The sequence below is a fragment of the Branchiostoma floridae genome, chromosome 15 (genome assembly GCF_000003815.2).
Source record: "Branchiostoma floridae strain S238N-H82 chromosome 15, Bfl_VNyyK, whole genome shotgun sequence".
Lineage (NCBI taxonomy): Eukaryota > Metazoa > Chordata > Leptocardii > Amphioxiformes > Branchiostomatidae > Branchiostoma > Branchiostoma floridae.
The window spans coordinates 3,129,519-3,153,703 of NC_049993.1; the positions used below are offsets into that span (position 1 = coordinate 3,129,519).

At 40.2% G+C, this 24,185-nt stretch overlaps 2 protein-coding genes across 2 annotated transcripts in view; both read right to left on the reverse strand.

Moving 5' to 3' along the window:
- Positions 1-6,072: 6,072 nt before the first annotated feature.
- Positions 6,073-11,389, reverse strand: LOC118432174 (allene oxide synthase 1, chloroplastic-like). The gene is made up of 4 exons (XM_035843704.1): positions 11,239-11,389; positions 7,824-8,418; positions 6,898-7,258; positions 6,073-6,492 (listed from the first exon to the last, which is right to left on the reverse strand). The coding sequence occupies exons 2-4, from the start codon at positions 8,405-8,407 to the stop codon at positions 6,073-6,075; spliced, it is 1,365 nt and encodes a 454-aa protein (XP_035699597.1). The 5' UTR covers positions 8,408-8,418; positions 11,239-11,389.
- Positions 11,390-20,216: 8,827 nt separating this feature from the next.
- The window catches only part of LOC118432176 (caspase-8-like), a 7,002-nt gene continuing 3,033 nt past the window's right edge, over positions 20,217-24,185 (reverse strand). Inside the window, exon 4 of the mRNA XM_035843705.1 lies at positions 20,217-20,827. Within this exon, the coding sequence (XP_035699598.1) occupies positions 20,217-20,827 (611 nt within the window). The remainder of the gene's footprint in view (positions 20,828-24,185) is intronic.

Sequence of the window (24,185 nt, forward strand, 5' to 3'; positions counted from 1 at the left end):
TGTTTTTGTATATATGTACATCGCTTAAGAAAAAGGTTAGAAGATATATATATCCAGACATTTTCTCATAGACTGTCTACAAATAATGGTAAGTTAAGATTTTTCAAGAAACTAAAGAAGGGATACTCAATGGAAACTTACTTAACGTTACTAGATAAATTCGAGGTCAGATCGGCAATGTGCAAGCTTAGAATTAGCGCCCACCCCCTTGAAATTGAGAGAGGGCGGTACACAAAGTTACCTGTGGGCGAAAGAACCTGTAACCATTGTATGGCAAAACCGGTGGAAGACGAAATACATCTTATTTCTAACTGCATCTCTAACGATCAGGAAAGAATTTGAGTTATTTGAAGAGGCATGCAAATTCCACAAAAATTTCCAAACGCTTACCGACGAAAACAAAACTACAACGCTTTTAACGTCACATAACCCACGCATCATAGAAAAAGTGGGACACTTCGTCTTCCACTGCTTCCAGAAAAGAAGTCAAACCCTAAATACGTAGATTATAGCTCTCAGAAGTCCATATCATTGCTAGAATAGTCACTTGTTTACACTTGTCACCATTGTTATCTACACCAAAGTATTTCATTTTATACATGTTTATTATATTTTCTGTATGTTTCATGTTGCAATTAGCCCTCGGGCAAGAACTTGCAAATAAACTTATAATTTATTGTAATTTATCACCTCTTGTTGGCAAACTTCTCAAACAACAAGATAGTCGTCCTTTGTTTCAATTCAACAGAATACCAAATAGTAAGCAAAGCTAGGCAACATTTTTCTACTACTATGATTAGTCTGTTTGCAATTTATACCATCGATTAATGAAGCAATATACCTTGACGTTACCGGCATTGTTGATATGTCATATTTTCTGTCTTTTATTGTAGGAGCCACCGGATCAAAACCAAAGAAGTGATGCTGTTGCGATATGCAGCTATGATTGCATGCTGACGGCACCCGCAGCTTTTGAGGCCCTCCACTTTTAAGTCCTATAACTCTAAAACGACGTGCCGTAGGGCCACCAAATTTTCAGGACATAATGTCGACATAATATCTAACATGTATTTGACGTTTGACGTTACGTTGACGTAAGATGACGTAATCATGACGTCATCAATTTGATTATATTGGCCGGACCCATGAAAAAAGGGTATTCTCAGAAAACGTCAAGTTATGCTACAAAAATGTAACAACAAGTGCAGATAACAGAATAATAATGTCTATTACGACTTGCGTTGCCAATAGCAACATCGATGACGTCAAAATGACGTCATAAAATGACGTCATGCACATCTAAGATACGAGTCCGGCTCCGCCATATTATATCGACAACCTTGAATTTTTAAAAATACTTTTTTTGCAATAAATAACCACAAAGGGCAATGGAAATAGACTATATTCATTCATTTAGATGATTTTTGATGAAAAATACCAGGTGGTTACAAATTTTAAGGGATAATTAGCTTGTTTTTCTTGATCTGACCATACGGTCCGCCATCTTGGATTTTGGGCTGATGACGTCATCAAATTAGCATAATTTATGCATATATATAATTATGAAAGATATGCTAAATAATATAAGATTTTATTTAAGTAACAATATAGCAGTAATATAGCAAATAAATGTGAAAAATATATTGTTAGAACCAAAAATAGTGATTTTTGGCAAAACTGCCTGTCAACAAACGGTTGCCATGGCAACACCAAAGAATGGAAAATTTTTCAAACTTCGCAAAATTGTTGCCAACAATATTTTAGGAAAACTCACCAAATTTGGTGGCACTAGCATAAGCCGTTCTGGCGTTATAGGACATCAAAGTTAGCGCGGGCCTCAAAAGCCCCCCCCCCCCCGTCTGAATAGGGTTAAAATCAGCTGTTTGTATATTATGCCCTTACTTTCAATTTTTAAGGCAAAAGACTAGATGCCTAAATTCTATCATATCAGATGAACAGTTATACAACAATACTTTGTGTTGTTCAATAGGTTTAGATACAATATCCAGGTACTACTATGTAAGTATGGGCCTTAGTATTAGTGTGGTTCTATTAACATCTATTTGTATTACTGTCCAAGGAGTAATTAAAAGCTCTCATATTTCTTTTAACAATGCACATTATGTTCACTCAAGAGAATGAAATGGTGCAACAGCCAGAACTATTTGAAAATAAAAGTGAACATTTCATCGCTATTAATACATAAAGTTGTACATTACAGCACTAGCTAAGTATCATATGCATTTGTTATATTTAAAAAAACGTTTTGATGCCTTTAAATTTGCTGTGTAGTTGGTATGTTTTGAAATACTGCACAATACCAAATAGTTGATTTCAAGAAAGTTGATCTCATATTGATACAAATATATTCTGCATGGCCTCCATTCCTTTAGACGGCAATCGCGCTGACATCTCACTGCGACCTACAATAGCTTTGACTTAATTATTGAAAAATCATGCATGTAAAAATATCCCAGTTAATTAAACTGGGTTAAACAAAGCGTAAACGATTTGTTTTTTCGGTGGGCAATTTGTCAAATGTTCGGTCGTAGCGTCGTCATCGCAGTATCGGGATGTAGGAATCGTAATCATTGGAAGATTTGTGAACAAACATGCATGTCAATCATACGCTACGCTGTGTATATCTGCTTTCAATCCAGTTCAGTTTTGAGGACATATCTTATCAAGTACAGTTTACGGAGATGCTTTGTAATACTTTTGAAGCTATATTCAAAATGAGGAAAACACACGGGTGCTTTTTCCTAAAAGTAATCTCGAGTTGTTGCTGTGTATATGCGTTTATATAATGGTATAGCGTTGCATTAATGCTATGTATATTGCAACATGTAATAGCATAGAGAATGCTATTTCATTTAATCGTATTGACTATTGTAGGCAATTTAAGTAATGAGATATTTGCTGCTTTCTTTGTTTAGCACTCGACAGTAATGAGAAAGTGAATGAAGTTAACCACCTATCAATGCCATCGGACAAGCCCCTTGTTGTAGTGGCTAGCACAAATGTGTGACCCATTGGCTTCAGAAATGAAAATGAGCGCCAGCTCTAAGCATCTCACACATAGAAACTGTAGGACAATAAGTTTACCGAAATACCGTACTAAGTGACTAAGCAAGTCCTTCCTCCATTTCGAAATCCGTCTCAACAACACTATAATTACCCAGTGGTGCCACCAAGCCATTATCTGCACTGTTCAACTCGGTAATGTTTTTCAATAGTTATGCTTTAAACATGTAAACCGGAATGTTAAAAGTCATTGTTGGTATGCGGCTGTTTTTCTTATGATTTATGTTGTTATGATAAAGCCTGACGTGTGTAATAAGGGCGAAATTCGGGTGTAGGTGTGAGCAACTTTACCTGTTAATTGGAAGAGGTCAAGTAAAACAGACTGTTGTACTAAAAGCATCCTTTATTCACCAATAACATATATATACCAAAGGTCAAATCATTATAATTACTTTTCAAGCGTTATGTTACGTGAAAAAAACATGGGCAATGAAGCCATGAATTGCTCTTGTCAATCTGCTGAGAGTCAAACGCCACATTCTTGTTTGTTTAGATAGGAAAAGAATTCAAAGAAAACGATTCTACGATGTCTCCAAAGAGTCGTGGTAAGAGCAGCTCGATCAAAAAAAACTCTGATCACAGTTTACCCAAACATGTTGTTCTTACCGCATACCTACTGTTTTTCAGATGTACGTCGACTACTAATGAATACAATTATTCAACATTTGGTGGATTAATAAAAGCATTTAGACCATATAGTTATGCCCGAGGCTTTAGTTGGACACCTTAATTTTGGTAAGGCTTAGAACTTATTGATAATCCCTCGCACCACAGCAAATATTGGGGCTAAAAATATCAATAAACATTAAACAACATAAGAAAACGCCTATCTTTACTTTTGTAGCTTAATGGTTGAGCTTGCATGAACATCACTTCACCAGATTTTCTTCTGTAAATAGTTTTATCAGGTTACAACGTCACTGAATAAACTACTCTTTTCCTCCAACGTTTGTTTTATCCACATTGATGTTAAATAGACCGTCAGTCATTATTTTCAGGACAATTCTGCCGAGTTCACATTATAACAAGCAGTAGCTGCAACTGCTTACAAATACACATAATGTCACAAACGTGAAGAAAGTACATATGTACTGTGACTCGTAGATACTTTACGTTTGTGACCGCATTTCTAACTGTAAGCAACGACGCCTAGCGCTGCAATACAATGGTAGCACATAGAATTGCTCTGACAAGCGGTCAACGAATCGCCGATGTCAAAGTAAAGCAAGGTTTGTGTAAAAAGAGTCTCTTTATTCGTCACATTTCAACATGAAGGTGCTTTTTGTTATCAAGTGAAGCTAATCCTAGCGGTTTTTGGTTTTCGCTTCGTCCTTTGGAGGCTCACTGCCACCGGGACTCAACCACACGTGATCATCTGTTGATAGGCATGAGTAATAATTTATAATTAAAAACAACGCAGATTAATATAACAAACTACTCTTATACAGTGTATTAAAATATGATTATGTTCAATGTTGGTGTTTCAGAAAATTTGCTTATACACACACACACACATATATATATATATATATATATATGTGTGTGTGTGTGTTTGTGTATATATATATATATAGAGAGAGAGAGAGAGATAAAGAGAGAGAGAGAGAGTAATAGATCGATATAAAGTGTTTTTTCTTGTCAACATAAATGGCACAATACAGTAAACATATAAATTGGACAATTTCATGAAGAGAGAAAAGAGAAAAAGCATACAATGCATATAAAATTCCAGTCCGTCCTCTTGTATACTTATCAAAATAAATCATGTTCTAACACATATCTAACAAACGCAGACACAAGTATCAATTTGAATATTAGAAATACATACTTTGCCTGACCCAACGGTTCACATGGAAGTCGTATGTAGGTCCGCTGTTGTCCGGGTTGAGTTGGACAGAGACGGACTCACAGTACCAGTCGTCATCAGGGTGGCAGCCATCCCGAAACAGCTCTATCTTCTCAATTGGGGCAGCCACTTTTACATCCTTCAGTTTGTACCTGGATAAGGTAAATGTGGTAGCCAATTAGATCAAGGAGGTTCAGCAGCAGTTGCAACTACAAAACCTTTCTTTTTCTTTACATAATCCCCCCTGCAATTCCAGAGTAGGCTGCAAGGAGGCCCGTACAACATATATTCCTTACATCAAAAATATATTTGCCACGAAAATATCAAGACCATAGCATGGGGGGGGGGGGGCAAAGAGTGAGAGGGACCGAGGGGGAGGGGAGAGACAGAAAGAGGGAAGAGAAAGAGAGAGAGAGAGAGGCCTCTGCCGTCAATTCTAATATTTGTTTACCTATTTTTTCGAAATTTACAGAAGGTAGAGATCTACTTACTGTCCCTCCTGTCCCTTTTCAAAGTCGTTTTTCCACCACACATCCAGCTTCAGCTCACGGGACTGGTGGCCTTTATCGTCATAGAGGCGGATGTAAACGTTCGAATTTGTTCCAGAGCCACGGTACTTCCCAGTCTTCGTTTTAACGAAAACGTCAATTCCAGCAGCATCACTGTCGTCCGGGTTTTTATTCATTCCCTGTGCACAAATACAAGGTAAGACGGTCAAATAAGATCATACACCAGTACTAGTATTAACCTATAAATGAAATGGTCAACACCTACGAAGAAGACCGCAAAAATATGGATCTAGAATATAGCTGGAGCTAGTGTCAACCAGAAGTCATTTTGTTTAAAACTGGAGTTAAAATCAACCAGGCACAAGGCGACAAATAGACGCCGTAATATAATCATCAAAGCATCGATTTTACATGAGATGTGCTGGAAGAGTCCATTCTTGCACGGGGGGGGGGAGTATTTTTAAAATTAATTCTTGGTGACTTTGGTGATTATGTTAGAGTCCTATTTTAGCGGAAGTATTTTTGGATTGCTTTAGTTATTTTAATAAAAGTCAATTTGCATAAAACTTTTAATAATATTTTAGAGAGAGGTATATATGTAACCGTAGCATAAGCTACTAGCCAAAGAATGTATCAAAATTGACAACTTACGTCAATGATGTCATCAAAGTAGGATGGAAAAACCGCTTTTAAGTCATTGGGGTGTTGCAACCAGAATGAATTGATGTTGACTTCGTTGTCAGGCTGCCCCAAACGAGCTGCCTTCGTCCCGGTCCACACTGGCGGCTCCTCGAGCTCCCATCCAAAGAAGGTGTTGAGAACGGCGATGCTGCCTTTGATGACCGAAAGCCCGACGTCTTTACCCGGGCACATGTGGTTGTTGGCCGCGGGTGTGTCGATGAGCCGGCCGTGAAATGTGACGTGGTGTTCCCTGCGAGCTTTACCCTCAGGGCCGAGAAACCTACGCCACATGAAGTTGTCTGGCTTGTTAAAGACAGCAGGGTCCCTCAGTGCCCAGTAGGAACTTGCATACACACGTTCGCCTTCTTTTATCTTGAAATAAGGACAAGAGAACATGTAATAGCTTGACGATAAATTATTAAAAAAAAAAATAGCTTTCGGCCAAAAGGGTATTTTCACCCTTAGGCTAATCAGTCATGCGTGTGTGTCTGTGCGTCCGTGCGTGTGCACGCTTTCGTCTTGCCTGTGTGTGTGTGTTTGCGTTCGTACGTCCGTGTTTCTGTGTGTGTTTGTGTGTGTTTGAATGCGATCGTCTCTGTGTTTGTGTCCGTTTTGTGTTTGTGAAGGTATGTATGCTTGTGTGTGTGTTTGTGTGTGTGTGAGAGAGCGTTCGTTCATACGTTTGTAGGCGTGTGTGTATGTGTATACGTATTTGTAATCTTTGGTGTGTTCATACTTATTTGCCTTATACCTGTGAGTACAACGTTTGTCACTCACCTCAACCTCCTGTGGTCCACTCTCTGTTGAGTACTTGACAGTCGTTGGACGTGTAGCAATGGTGCTCCAGAAGTCCGGAGCTGGACAAGCACGCAGCACTTCCAACACAAAGCTTTCAATTTTCGGCATCTCCGCCAGAGCCTCTCGGGTCAGGCCTCCGTGTTTCTTCAGGGCGGCAAGCGCCTCCTTCCGTAGCTCCTCCCGGTCTTCTGCGCTGATGGTGTCCAAGCGGGCGAAAGATGGCACCAGGTTTACTGCCATGCCGGCAACACCGTTGAACATTATTGTAAAGAGCAGCTGCCCCGTTGTCTCTGCCTCCCCGAATCCATGTGATTTGCCGAGATCAATCAGCTGGTGGTACCTTTGAATATAAAAAAAAAAAAAAAACTATTGAAGAAGATTTGAATGTACGTGTCTTCATTTGTATCCCTATAAGTCCGAAAAAAGACTTGAAAAAGGCGCAACATTTTCGAGAAAGCGCAGGATGTTTCCCTCTTGATTTTTCTCAAGCTAGTTTCACACAACACTTTACTATTAGGTTCGCCTTTTGAGGCGTCACCAAAAAAATAGGGACATTGACATAACTCATGTCACTGGATTGGTTTATTATATTACTCCGATAATAAACATGCTTTGTTAAAATTTTACCCATACAATTAAAAAAGCATTATTGGTCTATGCATTTTTGTGCTATACATGTATTACGAGCATTATAAGGAAAGTTAGAACTATATTACCAAATATTTGAACGTACTACTAGACAAGAACTACATGGCATCTTCCCCGTAAAGATCACGGCTAAAGAAGAACAACGAACTAGGAAGAAAATGAGTAGAACACTAGCAAATAGGGGTAATATGTTTTACCTATTGGAAACATGAATAGATATTTTAATATCTGATAAAGACAAAGTCTCCGACACCTACCTCTCTGATGTTTTCATTTTCTCGAGGATGTACGCAATTGCCGGACGCCCCTCAACAAGCTCATTTCCCTCCGACAATGCTGCCAAGCATTCTGGTCTTAATTCAGTCGAACCAGTGATATAGAGTTCGATTTCCTCAGCATTGAAATGTGTTGATTTCCCGAAGATGGTGGGAAGGAGAGCTCCAGCTGACACTGCAAACAACTTTGATTCGAATTTGGTCGGTCTGCGTCCCCACCTGGCGATGTTGGACAGAACTGCATTTGCTGTTGAGGTCGGAATCTCTTTGTACGCCTCAGCGATGATATCCATCATCAGCGCCTTGTTCCTCTCGTGGATTTTCCCGTTGGACGTGATGCTTGGACAGACCCCCTCAGTAAAGTCCTTCCGGACTTCTATTTGGCCAAAATAAAATTCCTCCTTTTTGAAAAGATCGATGTCAAAGACGGACTGCACGGCTTTGTTCCCGGTCACTACGCGACACGGAAATCCGATGTTTTTCTCCACGAAGTCTTCAGTGCGATCAGGTGCGAACGCCTGATTGTTGCTCTTCAGCCAGTGCAGATATCCAAATGCGTTACCCATTATGACTTCTCCTATAAGAAAAAAAAACGATAGGGTGTTTTATTAGATGTAACAATCAACGTTGTCAGAACACATCGATAGTGATTTGGACTCATAAGGACTTAAATACACCTACATGCAAAAGCGTTATTAGGGCCTGATGGTACATGGTACATTCATTTATGAAAATGTATACATAACAGTAAGATTAATGACCCACTCTGGTGTGTATACAGTTTCATAAATCATTGTGACAATGCAAGGTTGAAACACTTCCATGCCAAGCACGTAGCAATCAGGGACTCTCCGCAAACAACTGTACTACAAAGGTTCTCCAGATTATCAAAACAAATATAATCAAATCGATTCATCTTCTATCCTATTTTGGTGCGCTCAAATGATGTTTATGGTGTTTTTCTTTTAAGGTCGGCGGAATTCTGCTTGAGTTCCTCTCCCACGTTGCACAGCTGTGTCTGCCCTTTCCGATAGGCTAGGCTAGATGTAGCCACCGTGCAATGCATATCGGGCAATTGTCCCTGCTGAACCTCAACGAATTGTCACACAATTGATTCAAAAATCAACTTTTAACCTTGATTTTAGACTAAAATTTTAAGACGAAAATGTTCAGACTTACACCTGGTTACGAAACATTTTAATTAAACGATTTTATCTGTCGTACGTGTACCAGTGTTAAAATATCAGTTCTGTATTGTCAGTCTAAAGTTTCTATAAGCAACAAAATGTACCAGTCAAATATTTCCCAGGCTTCCATGCGTGAAAAAAGTTTCTTTAACACCTCCCATCAGAGAAGAGCGTGTGAAATGTCAAATTTGCAAATCTATGACTTATAATTGCCTTATTGGCCTGCAGAATAGGATCCTAATTCATACGACCCTTTCTACCATTTTCCGCATATTAGGGTAGTAAGAACGGTGTAGGGTGAGGTCACATGAAGATGACCCCGCGCGTGACATCCTTTCTGCTTGACTTTTCGATTAGAGAGGTGAATTAGACAAAGACTACGATTGATTCCAGCCTAATCCAAAGTATTTCTATGAATCCACATGTAAACGGCCCTTTCCGCCCTCCCCCGAAGTGAGACGTCATTAAGCTCATTAAAACTCACTCCCCTTTAGACTCACGCCTTAACGGAAACCTTGACACGGCAAGGTCACACCATATTGTACTGGCCTGCTCAGACAAGGTAAGAACCAGGATGAAATCTATTGTTAGTAGTAAACGATATTAAGTATCTCAAACAGTCATTTCTTACACTGCCATCCGTGCAACGTGTAACTAAACTTAAGTAAGGGGCAATTTACGTTTCTCGCGCGCTCAAGGTTTCGAAGCTACGTGTAACTGGGATCTAGGCATTCAAAGTTTGGTACATATCGTCAAGTATCGCTAAAAAAAGAGATGAGGACGGGGGGGGTGGGGGGCAGAAAATTTTAGTCCGGATTTCAAGCACCTGGCCATCTTCGTTCTTACTTGACCAAACACAAACAACAACACACAGAATTGGACGTCCTCAGGCAGACTTTCCTTCCAGCTCGTTTGGTGCCCCAGTGTCATGGTGTAATTTTTAACAAACGAACCACTATTGTCAACCAGGCTTCAATGATTTGCTTACTATCTACAAAGAGAGGAAGATAACACGAACTTAAAACTCAAAATGAGACCATTTCTGGTAATGAGTTATAGCATTTTCACTACTTGATACCTACTTTGTGTTACATAAACGTTTGAAACTTATGTTGCAGTTTTGTGATCATAATATTTACGCACGAATCAAAAAGTTTCAGTAGCAAAGTAAAATCCGGGCGTTTTCAAACAGGCGATATGTTGGAAAAACTGTGTTCACGGGTTGTGTTCACTCTTTGATACTAAGGTCAACTGAGGTTTGTCTGACAAGTTTTGAAAACTAATCATTTTTTCCTGAGAATCTTGAGATCATTTTATAATTTACTAAGTCTCAAGGTTCTTGGAAAAGATCTCAAGATTTTTCCCAGAAGGTTAGACAGTGTAGAGGGTACAGAAACGTTCCAAAGCCATGAGTCATTCTCATAGAGACAAAAGGCACATGGGCGGTACCTTAAACAGACTGTCGCAGGGGTCAGAAAGGTTACGTGTGCACAATGACACATGTCTATGTCAGACCGTGCCGCTTCAGATATCTCCGATATAATTAAAAAGGTAAAAATCTCAAAATAAAATGTACTTCAATCGTCCTGTCCGTAAGCTTTGACTTGATCACAAAACCATGCCAAGGACAAACTTTGGGAGTTTTTAGCGGGGTTGTCGCAGCAAAAGAGCCTGAAGGGTCTCAATGGCCATAAATCAAGTTGTTTAGACCCAGACTGATTCGGTGTAGCTTAAAAACGGCTTTGGCTTAACTTGGCCCTGTGGTACCAGTGTTTTTTTTTACCACTTTTTGACCGTCAATATGTAGCCTCATGAGCTGCTCATTTTTATTGTAACTAAATGATCTCCCTTTGAAAGTATTTTTAACATTCCAAAGACCTTAAATACACATAGTTTACGTGCCCAAGACGCCACTTCCCTCCCCCTTTCACAATGAAAAAAACTTTCCTCCTGCAGAGTATTTGGCGAGCAGGCAAGCACAGAATAGACCGTTAGCATTCACTATGCCTTTTTAAAGGGGTATGGATCATACAAATCGGCACAAAGAAGAGTATTTGGCCAGGAGAGTCAGTCGCGGGAAGGGTAACACTCCCCCGTTTGACCTTGTCTAACCCTTCGGTAGCCAAACTCCTCCGGCCATTGCAATATACTCTCCTAAGCCAGCGCAAGTAGTCTGGTATAGACTATTAGTAACAGAACGTCCAGCTTACCTTGCTTGATTGCCCCTACTATATTGTAACACGCGTATGTTTGTTGGCTGCTTGAGATAGAACTGGTCTGCAGGAGTTACTGTTAAGATACCGTACAGATATCTCTGCTGTACACAGAGTAAACAGACAGGTTGTGGACCAACTGAAGCGAACGATAGCCTACGGCGAAATATCTGTCAGTGTTCTATGGCCAACAGGTGAAATTGCCCATGCACGTCACGTACACACACACAAGAACACGCAAACACACACACACACACGCAAACACCGGCAAACACACACACACACACACACACACACACACATTGCGACAGCTGGTGTCCGTTAGAAAGAACATGAAAAAAATTAAAAAAACATAACCCATATCTGCTTGAAAATTACTCTCCAAGCAGAGGTTAGGCTCTGGCTGTTTTTAACCATTTTTATAGTTTATTTGTATCGGGCTTTCTATTTTTTATTGCATCTTGCTGTGTCAAAGCCTGACTTAGCTGGCGGACTTCACGAAACGTGACAAAATAGAAAACATGGTAAAACGACTTAACCCTATCCAGACTGGGGGGGGGGGGGGCTAAAAGTGCCTGCGGCAACTTTGACACCTTATAGCTCCCAAACGGCTTGTGCTAGAACAACCAAACTTGGTGAGTTTTCCTAAAATATTGTTGGCAACAATTTTTTAAAAAATGGGGAAGTTTATGATTTTTCGTGTTGCCATGCCAACGGGTTTGTAAAAGGCAATTTTTTTTCAAAAATCACTAATTTTGGCTTAAGCAATGGGAGTTTAAGATTTTCTTGCTAAACTAAACATCTTTTCATATATCATTAATATCTAAGATATCTTAGTTGAACATTTATAATTAAATATTCATAAATTATGCTAATAAGATGACGTAATCGGTCAAAATCCAAGATGGCCGACAATATCACGATGAAAAGTATAACAAGCTTATTTTCACTCAAATTTCATCACTACTTGGCATTTTCTTACAGAAAACATTTATTTGAACGTTTTTGATCCATTTCCAAGAGGTTTTAGCGTTATATGTTGAAAAAAATGTAACTTGAAAAATTCAAGGTTGATAATCCAAGATGGCGGATAGCTAAACTACAGATGACGTCATTCTATGACGTCATTTTTACGTCGTTGCGTCGACTTTTGACAACAGAAGTCTTATAACACTTAAATATTAATAAGAAACATTTATTGCTAACTTTTTGAATGAGATATTTAGGTATTATGGGAATTCCCCGTTTTAGCCAAAAATATCAATTAATGACGTCATAATTACGTCATATTACGTCATAATGATATAAAAATTGCAGGAATTATAAAACTCGATGAGCACAACCTTCCGTGCAAATTTTGTGATCGTACGGTAAGCCGTTTTGAAAATATCAAGGGGGGGTCGAATGAGCCCCCCCCCCCAGGCCTGGGAAGGCCCAAAAAGCCCAGTCTGGATAGGGTCAAACGTCGAAAAACAGCGGGAGCCTAACCTCTGGTTGGAGAGTACTTTGAAATAAGGTAATTACCAAACCACTAAACCACATTACTGGTTTCACAATACCAGAAAGATAGGGTGTGATTTCTGGAATTTTTATATGAGCAGCTGAACTTCTGGGTAAGACTCTTTAAGATAACGATACTACCTCACAATCTTGTATTTCCCAGGAAGTACATGTGGCTGTGGAACAAATTTTTTGGAGATTGGAGATTAAGGGAGGGAAAGAAGGAGGAAGAAGGGGTGGAAAGAGAAGGAAGGAGCATCTAATGGAGGAAGGAGCGAGGGAGGAAGAGAGTGATGAAGAGAAGAGAAATGTAATTTAGGAGGAAGGGAGAAGAGATAGAGAGAGGAGGGAATAATGGATCAGAAGGGACGAAGGGAGAGGGACTAATGTACAGAGAATTGATTATGGTGGAGGGAATGATTGAGGAATGCGAAAAGGGAAGAAGGAGGGAGAAGGGATAGAAGGGGCAGGAAGGGGCATCTGATGGAGAAAGGAGAGAAGGATAGAAGGAGGAGGGAAGTAGAAAGGAAGTGATGGAGCAAAGATGAAGCACGAAGGGCAAAAGGGAATGATGAAGAAAGTTGGAAGTGATAAAGGATGGATTTAGGAGGGATGAAGGAAGGAGTGATGGAGAGAGGAGGGAATGATGGAACAGAAGGGAGAGGGACTAATGGAGAGAGAGAATTGGTTATGGTTGAGGTAGGCTGGAGTTTTGGGATGGAAGGAATGAAGAAAGAATTGAGGGAGGGAGAAGTAGTGATGGAGAGAAGAGGTACAGTTATATTAGATTGATGGAGAGGGGAGGAAAGAAACAGATATGGAGGGAGGGAGGGAGGGCTGGAAAAGGTATTGATGGAGATAGGGTGTGTCATGAAATAAGATAAAGGGAGGGTGGACGGTCAATGGAGGGAGAGAGACGGAGTGATGAAGATAGCATATGGAGGAGGGGAAATTTAATGCCATGACGTGATATAACTGGACAGTTGTTTATCAATCATCTTATTCACAATAGGACAAGAAAAGTGCTGGACTGGACCTGCCTATGTTTGACGTGTAAACCAGTCGCTACCCGACCTCCCTCATTAACCTCACCAACGCTGAGGTTCGACAGACGCCGCCCTTTCACGTCCATTCCGCCCAACGCCACGAGATCCTCACGTTACAGATGTACACAGATGGCGAGGAGAATCCGCTGCCTGACATGTGAGACGTTACCTGTTTTTTTTCTTGCTTGTACCTGGTAATATACCTTTAGGTGTTACACACCAGCTTAGTATGGGTATATACTGTAGATACAAATGAGTAACTGTAAGTCTTAATCGGGTCTTTTTTCGGAAGAAGGGAACAAGGGTTCTGAGCCCTTTTTCCCTAACCATACGCCCCCTTATGCCATATATGGTCATATTTCCAAGCCAGAGCCTGGCTAGGATGTGTGAACAGACGGATTATCTTTTATAATTTGCATCCTATTCAATGTTTTTTTTTTTACAGGAGTGTATTTGAGCCTGTGGATACAAACGAGTCCTTTGTTTAAACATTTTTAGCATAGGGAAGTAATGGTTTATGGATCCAAGGAGGTGAAAAAAGCCCTTTTTCAACCCCCTTGATGGATCGTACTTTCGTTTTCTCTCTTTTTTTTTCAGTGGGGATGCAAGTGATTCCAAAGGATTTCTAGGCAATTGATAGAATTTCTAGGCAATCAAACATGGAAAACACAGTGTAGAATTCATTATTAGTCATAAGGCTAGGCCCTTGTATATGATTGTAGAAATAGAGTAAACATTGTCACATATGTTTGTTGATCTTTAAATGTATCTCCCAAGTGTTCCATTTGCATTCAAATATGTGTTCCCTAAAAAGTGCTCCATATCCACTAGTATGTGTTCTTTTATCCAGGTGTGTCAAAACATTGTATTTGTTCCTTAATCTCTCAGGTGTTCCACTTATATGTGTTCCACCCATGTATGTGTTCCTTTATCTATCAGGTGTTCCACTCATATATGTTCCACCCATATATGTGTTCTCCTATGTGTGTATCTTTATCTTTAAGGTTTGCCACTCATGTATGTTTTTCTTTATCTCTCAGGTGTTCATCTATGTTCCACCCATTTATGTGTTCTACTATCTGCCAGGTGTTCCACCCATGTGTGTTTCTCTATATCCCAGGTTTGCCACTCATGTATGTGTTCCGTTATCTCTCATGTGTTCCACTCATGTATGTTCTACCGATGTATGTGTTTTGTTATCTCTCAGGTGTTCCACCCATGTGTGTATTTTTTTATCTTCCAGGTTTGTGCATGTGTTCTTTTATCTCTCAGGTGTTCCACTCATATACTGTATGTTCTACCCATGTGTGATTGTGTTATCTCTCAGGTGTGTGTGCGTGTTCTTTATCTTCCAGGTTTGCCACTTATTTATGTTCTCCTTTATTGCTCAGTTGTTCCACTCATATATGTTCCACCCATGTATGATTGTGTTCTGTTATCTCTCAGGTGTTCTACCCATGTGTGTATATTTATCTTCCAGGTTTGCCACTCATTAATGTTTTCCTTTATTGCTCAGTTGTTCCACTCATATATGTTCCACCCACGTATGTGTTCTGATATCTCTCAGGTGTTCTACCCATGTGTGCATTTCTTTATCTCCCAGGTTTGCCACTCATGTATGTGTTCCTTTATCGCTTAGGTGTACCGCTTTTATATGTTCCACCCACCCATGTATGTGTTCTGTTTTTTTTAGGCGTTTCACTCATGTATATGTTCCTTTATTTCCCAGGTGTTCCAGCTCCAACCATCCTGTGGCGTACGTGAGGCGTACATCGAGAACTTCTGTCGTATGTTGGAGTGTAAGGCCCTCGCACTTATCAAGTACCTGGAAACATAGACGTAAGTGAACCTGGTTTTGAGAGCACGTCCGATTTCACCTATGTTGGGCTCTTGGCAGCGCCAACTGATGTACTTGCATGACTATTATAAATGAACTTACATTCGAGAATAATAGCAAACAGTTGTCGGCAAGCATTGTATTTCCCTCTGCCTTTGCAGGGAAGAAGGACAGCAGCAGCCTCTGAAGATTTCCAGTCTGAAGAGGATCAGGAACGACCAGTCACTCAAACTTGAGGAGGACTTCTGTACGGTCCTCGCCGTGGCCGAGAAGATGAAGGCCGGAGTCTACAACTTTTGGTACCACTCATTCATGCACAGTACCGAACAACTCGGAGACACTCTTGTCAGTCTATAAAACTGGTACGATAACTGTTTAAGCTTTATCCAACACAAAGAAAAACGCTCATCCTGACTTTTTGGTCAGTCTCGTCAACCTTTGGTCAGGTGTCTGATTCACTGCGCTGACTTTCTGAAGTGTGTATGATGTCAAGAGTGAATCAAAAGTGGCAAGAACTTGGAATCTTCTAATGTTACAGTTCACCACGCTGCCTGTTTCTGAAAGTTCAAAGCACCGAATCAACTTTTTTACAGTCCTGCTAGTGGCCGAGAAAATGAAGGCCGGAGTCTATAACTTCTGGTACCACTCAGCCATGCACAGTACAGAACAACTCAGAGACAATCTTGTCAGTCTGTAAAGCTGGCATTATAAATGTTTTACTTTTTTTTTATCAAACACAAAGACAAATGCTCACAGTCACTATAAATTTTCGATCAATCTCGCCCAACCTTTCTAAGATTTCTGAATCACTGCGCTGACTTTCCAGGAGTGTTTAATGATGTCAAGAGTGAATCAAAGGTGGCAGGAAGACGGAATCTACCACTATCATGGTTCATCACACTGCCTATTTCCGAAAAGTCAAAGCACTGAAGGGACTTCTGTACAATCCTGGCAGTGGCAAAGAAAATGAAGACCGGAGTCTTCAACTTTTGGTACAATTCAGCCATGCACAGTTCAAAACAACTCTCAGACACTCTTGTCAGTTTGTAAAGTCAGCATCATAATTGTAAAGTGTCCAAATGTACATAATAAAGTGCAAATTATGCACATTATGACTTATTTGCATATCTTATGTGGAAATTCTCTATATACAGTAATTTTTTTATGAAATGACTCAAATACATCGAATGTAGTTAGTGGCAGATGAAAGATTAACAAATACCAATTTTTATATTCACACTCAAACAAAACCCATTCATACAGAAACATGACCTGTCCTTGGTGCTGAACACCATCCATATACAGATAAACATACCTGTATCTGGTACTGAACACCATCCACACACAAACATAACCTGTCCTTGGTGCTGAATATTATCCACACACAAAAATGACCCGTGCTTGGCACTGAACAATGTACACACACAAACATGACCTGTCCGTGGTACTGAACACTATCCATACACATACATTACCTGTCCCTGGTACTGAACACTATCCACACACAGACATGAGCTGTCCCTGGTGCTTAACACTATCCACACACAAAAATGACCTGTCCTTGGTACTGAACACTATCCATACACAAACATGACCTGTCCTTGGTACTGAACACTATCCATACACAAACATGACCTGTCCCTGGTACTGAACATTATCCACACATAAACACTACCTTTCCCTGGTACTGAACACTATCCACACACAAAAATTACCTGTCCTTGGTAATGAGCACTATCCATACACAAACATGACCTGTCCCTGGTACTAAACACTATCCACACACAGACATGAGCTGTCCCTGGTGCTTAACACTATCCACACACAAAAATGACCTGTCCTTGGTACTGGACACTATCCATAGACAAACATGACCTGTCCCTGGTACTGAACACTATCCATACACAAACATGACCTGGCCCTGGTGCTGAACACTATCCACACACAAACATGACTTGTCCTTGGTACTGAACACTATCCACACACAGACATGAGCTGTCCCTGGTGCCTTACACTATCCACACAGAAACATGATCTGTCCTTGGTACTGAACACTATCCATACACAAACATGACCTGTCTCTGGTACTAAACACTATCCACACACAGACATGAACTGGCCTTGGTACTGAACACTATCCATACACAAACATGACCTGTCACTGGTACTGAATACTATCCATACACAAAAAGGACCTGTCCCTGGTGCTGAACACTATCCACACACAGACATGAGCTGTCCCTGGTGCTTAACACTATCCATACACAGACATGACCTGTCCCTGGTGCTGAACAATATCCACACACAGACATGAACTGTCCTTGGCACTGAACACTATCCATACACAAACATGACCTGTCCCTGGTACTGAACACTATCCATACACAGACATGACCTGTCCTTGGTGCTTAACACTATCCACACACAAACATGACCTGTCCCTGGTACTGAACACTATCCACACACAAACATTACCTGTCCCTGGTACTGAACACTATCCATACACAAATATGACCTGTCCTTGGTGTTGAACACTATCCACACACAAACATTACCTGTCCCTGGTACTGAACATTATCCACACACAAACATTACCTGTCCCTGGTACTGAACATTATCCACACACAAACATTACCTGTCCCTGGTACTGAACACTATCCATACACAAACATTACCTGTCGCTGGTACTGAACACTATCCACACGCAGACATGAGCTGTCCCTGGTGCTTAACACTATCCATACACAAACATGACCTACCCTTGGTACTGAACAACATCCACATACAAATATAACCTGTCCTTGGTGCTGAACACCATCCACACAACCATGACCTGTCCTTAGTACTGAACACTATCCACACATAATCATGACATGATTAAATTCTTATCGTCGTTCAGAATCAGTTAAACAATGAAGCAGTTATGTGAGTCAGGAATGAACATTTCTGCTTTTTTTTCTAATGCACGTGACGTAGGTTTATTGTTGGTACTGATCTAGTGGCCCGTTGCTATTAACGGGTCCATCTCCTTCCTAAGGGTTGCACCATAAATAACCATTTAAACACGAACTGTGTTGTAACAATTGTCTTTATTCTTAAGTTATAAAGCAGGAAGGGCTTGAAAAAATGCTCCCATCAAATTATTACAATTTCTGCAACGTCTGTTTTCTAAGTTTTGCGCAATGGCTGACTATGATGCATATCTTTTGCTTTTTCCAAGACCAGTGTTGCTCTTTTACAACTGTTCAATGCCCGTCGTATTGTAATTGTTCACATGGAAAAGCAGTTTAGGATACAAGGTAAAATAATTTTATCTTGTCAAAGAGTACAAGGTGTGAAAGAAAAAAAAAAGACAACTATACCATACTTTGCGTTAAAACATTTGCCAAACCTTCCTTGCCGCTTACATTTCGTAATTCAGGCAATACACCTTAGCTCTGAACGGTCCCATAGCCAGGACGGGTGGTAGCGGCTGGTTGGGGATTTCTATGTGACACCTGTTTCTTTTCACAATGCCATTAGTCGGATATTTTCACCCATTGATATAACTACTCTAGCGTTGTATGAATAGGAATGTACGTCAGTGTTACTGTTATGCTTTGTAACTCCTTCTGAATACCGTCGTCTCCGAGCTGTCATTTTCTCAAGCTACGAATGATGTCCTTCTGAATTTGCCGTTAAGCGTTACCAAGACACCCCCATGCAGACCCCCATTTATTTTTCGTTTACTCATGTATTACCCTATGTCAAAGTTCAAAGTTCGGGGCATATGATCAATGTTGATACAACACCTGGCTGATATGTTTGCATTCCACTGATGCTACTCTATATCAACGGGCAACGTTGTTTGCTCAGTGCATTTGTTCACATGGACCGCTTCTGGGCACTGAACTACGCTAAATGCACGCAGCGGCATCTCTACTCTTTAATTCAGAAACATAAAGCTAAGGCAGCTCGACTAACTCACTTAATAGGTGAAACATGGGTTACGAAGGCACCCCCCCCCCTACCACATTATGCCAGAATGATTGGCCACTCAAACACGGGAAAGACGATGCCTTTAAGATATAACATCAAGACAAACAGAACAAAACATTTCTTGCTGTTAATAATTTTATTGCTTCTATGCTGAATTGGTTAGTACATGTTTTTATTGTTTTCCAAAACAGTTCAAGATGCATGTACAATCAAAAACTAATCAGAATACACACACTGGATAATTTGGATATGCCTACTAAATGATCTACTAACATTGTATTTCAGATGACTTATTATTTAGATCCATTCTTGTGTGTTTTAGCAATTAATATATATTCACTTATTTACATCACACCAATGGAAATCTACAATCATGTTCAAAGACAAAAAGCGAAACGTTACATTGTTGTTACAAAGTACTTGCATCCAAGGTTTAGTATTAAAAATATCATGCCCCAACTCAAGTATAGAGAATATCCACACAAAAAAATAAAAGAATCGAAACATATCTTTCAACAAACAGTTATTGATAAGCCTCATTATCCTGCACCAAACAACACAGAAAAATTGTGACACCAAAGCCATGTTTTGTTGTTGAGGTTCAAAGTGCTGAATCAGTTTGTGCTGAAGAAGACCTTTTTGCGTAAAGTGCTGTGGTATGAGGAAATCCACCCAAAAGTGTCGTCATTGATATCATTCATTTTGTCGCATACCATGGCCATGATGGCGGACAGATCGTGAGTTGGGCCGAAATCTTTCAGCAGTTTTGCCAAATGGAACACATAAGGAGCCCCGTCCTGGCCTCGCTTAGAAATATGGCCCGGGACTGTAGACAGACCCAGGAAGAAATCGGCTTCGTTGCAGATGAAATTCAAAGGGACATCGTCACCAGGTGTTGCATCAAGGTCACCTTCAGTACTTTCTTTTCCTTGAATTTTCTCTCCCTGACAAGCCTGAATGAAGAACAGCTTTGGTTTGCCTTTGAGAGAGGGACATTTGTTAGCATGGAATGGTTTCATGATCTCACAGATGTCTATGCCTACGTCATCGGATGAGAAGACCTTTCCTGTGGTGCCATGCGACATGATGCAGCAGGCGAAGCAGTCGTAGTTGGAGTGGTCGGCATTTCCCTGGTCCTTCATAGTAGCTACCATCTTGGAGTGGTCAAGGTCGATGAAGGTCATGACAGTGAAGCCAAGGCTTTCGAAGGCTTCTTGAAGGCGACCTGTATGAAATATATTCATTTTGAAATGGAAGTTTTTTTTTTCTTTGTATAATTTATTATTATGTCCTTTATCGTATATTTATATTTCAGCCATACCATAGGTATGGTGAAATATATTGTATTCGTAATGTTTCTTCTTTCTTTCTCCTGTCAAATCTTCAGAACACGGTATCTCCGTTGTTCCTCAACCGAATGACTTGAAATTTGGCACAAGGGTAGAGTGGGCCAATACCCTCGGGCGTTTTTTTCATTTTTTCCATATCTGTCTCTTAAATGATTTTATTAAGGTTTTTTGGTCATCTTAAGACCAAAACTGTATATTTGGGCCCCCTGTACCCTGGTATTATAACCGAATGAGCTGAAATTTGGCACAGATGTGCCTTGATAAGTCCCCCATATAGATTCAATATCAGTTTTGGTGTACAGTACAACAAAATGTTTATTTTTGCGATTTTTTGACCAATTTTTGACCAAAAAAGGACACTTTTGGCCCCTGTACCCTGGTATTACAACCAAATGAGCTGAAATTTGACAGAGATGTGCCTTGATAATGCCCCCATATAAATTTAAGAACACTTTTGGTGTACAGTACAACAAAATGCTTATTTTTGCGATTTTTTGACCAATTTTTGACCAAAAAAGGACACTTTTGGCTCCTGTACCTTGGTATTGCAACCGAATGAGCTGAAATTTGACACATATGTGCCTTGATAATCCCTTCATATAAATTCAATAACACTTTTGGTGTACAGTGCAACAAAATGCTTATTTTTGCGATTTTTGGCCAATTTTTGACCCAAAAAGGACACTTTTGGCTCCTGTACCCTGGTATTACAATTAAATGACCTGAAATTTGGTATAGATAGGCATTAGATACTTGGTAACAAGATTCAAGTAAAATGTTTGACATAAACAACTTTAAAATGATTAATTTTGGCACTTTTCTGAGGGGAAATTTGTTTTCTTTTGGCCTCCTGACGTGACCTTCCGTGACCCCGCACAGAGCCACACCTGTGCGCGTCAGCCGGAGAGTTAATTGAATCAAAGACCTAGCCAATCAGCGAAGAGGAGGCCAAAGGCTAATTAATATTCATAAGCGGGGCCTCATGATCCCGTATATAGCAGTGTTCCCGCCAGGGGGAGCAAAGCCCGCCTAAGGCTCTCGCATTTTAGACTATTCAGAAGGCTTTATATTGTATCAGTTCTTAGGGGCATATCTATGATAATCGCAGCAGTCACTTAACTTCTCTTCAGGAGTTTAGCGTAACACTGTTTCAGGTCAAACCGTCAAAGGCAACTAAAAACAAACTTTAACGTTACTGAGTTCAACAGTACTTATAACTTGTTATCCGAAGTTGAAACGCTAGCGATGGTATTTTCGCTGCGCTGTTAGCTCCGTGCGACTGTTGTTGACGGTCTTATAACGGTATATTTTGCACCCCTGTACCCTGGTATGAGTAACATTTGGTATAGATAGGCATAATATAGTTGGTAAAATGATCCAAGTAAAATTTTTGGCATAAAGTACTGTAAAAGGCTTAATTACAGCACTTTTTTTAGGGGAAATTGGTTTTCTTTCGTTCTCCATGCCGTGACCTTTCGGACGTTCACCCCACAGAGCCGACATCTGCACCTGCGTCTAGCCGGCAGGAAGAGTTAATTCAATTAATGGTTCAGCCAATCAGCGAAGAGGAAAGCGAAGGCTAATTAATATTCATAAGCGGGACCACACAATACGTTAACTTGAAGACTCAGGCCGTCAGACTTCTCGCCAGGATTTTTTCAAAGCGTCGGATAGGGGTCCGGGGGCCGCCGAATGTCCCTGGCGGGGTCCAGGGGCAGGGCCACTGTGGGGGGGGACCCAGGTGGGCGAAGCCCCCCCGGAAGCTCTTGCATTTTAGGCTATTGAGAAGGCTTCTTTTATCAGTTTTTTTAGGGCCATATCTACGATAATCGTAGCAGTCATTTACTTCTCTTCAGCAGTTTGACTTTAAAATATTTCGGGTCAAAGCTTCAAAGACAACTAAAACCTCATAAACAACAAACTTTACTTAGCTCAACAGTATACAAAAATATTGTACGGGTTGCCATCCTTAGTTGAAGCGCTTATTTATAGCGCTAGTATCTTCGCTGCGCCGTTAGCCGCCGTGCGACTTTTGTTGACGGTCTGATATCCCTACGTCGCCGCCTCGCTGATATTCCCACGGACATGTTTCAAAAAAAATACCCAGCAAAAAACGCTGTTCTGCGTCAAATTCTATTCTATAAAATTCAGTGTTACAGTCTAAATATTTTGTAGAAGCACCGCTGTAGGAAAGAAGGTCCAAGCAATGTAAAACATCACGTAGCATGAAGTTCGCTGTCAACTGGCACACAGCACATGACTGTTTGAAACTCTAAGTCTAATCAACAGCCGTGTTTGATTGATAGCCGGCGGTCCTATGATGAAGTCGGCGAAAGGTGCGTTAGTTAGAAAATCTGCGTTTAGTTTTGATACGTAATTATAAGTTAGACAGTGGCGAGAATGATTATTTTCTCATCAATATTTCTCTTCAGAATTATTTGAACTTAATTGTACATCTAAACAATTGGCTTACCTGTGCAATGTTTATATGATTAATGATCAGTGTACTGAAATCATGTGTAACGTATGGCTCCTAGTCAATAGATCAGCATTTTCTCTATAGTGACCACCTGTCTATAGTGGCCACATTTCCTAGTGCTGTTGTTGTTTGGCATAAACTTTGAACATTTAAATTGTAAGTAACTTTAAACTGCCAGAGTTTCAGCCCAATAAAACACTCTCAGCGCCAGGGTATGAACAGACTGACCAGACAGACGAAAATAAATCCTCGAACAAGGTTCAATCGTATCTTCCGGGTCTGGCAGGAAGTTGTTAAACTAAAATAAGAATAGGCTCGATGGTTGATTGCATACAAAGTAAAACAGTTTAACAGTTTTACAGCTTGAAGAAAACAAACGCTCCTACAGTACCTGCACCTGCTTGATAATTATTAAATCGTATGCCCTACTTGAATAAAAAAAGTTCATTGCAATAATAAATGTACCCACATCACAAGGAGCTTATACTTTTTTAAACTTACACCTAGTTATCGTACTGAAAATTGTTAATGACATTACATGAAGTCATTCAACAATTTTCAGTCATGATGAAAATTTTCTGAATGGAAGGTGTGATTATTGTCATTTTCTGAAAAATAGAAGCAAGCTCTGTTTTTACCTGGAGTCAATTCACAATACCAGTCCACTTTGGGGGATAATGTACTGTTAAGAGGATGTTCCATTTTTGCGCAGGGGTGATTTGGAACAGTCCAATGTTGCGTGGGAAGGGGTATGG

Excerpts from the sequence above, each read along its gene's own strand:
- LOC118432174 (XM_035843704.1), bottom strand. The coding sequence starts at position 8,407 with ATGGGTAACGCATTTGGATATCTGCACTGGCTGAAGAGCAACAATCAG. Across the intron at positions 7,259-7,823 it reads AAAATGAAAACATCAGAGAG|GTACCACCAGCTGATTGATC; the intron begins GTAGGTGTCGGA and ends TTATATTCAAAG. Across the intron at positions 6,493-6,897 it reads GTGGACCACAGGAGGTTGAG|ATAAAAGAAGGCGAACGTGT; the intron begins GTGAGTGACAAA and ends CCTTATTTCAAG.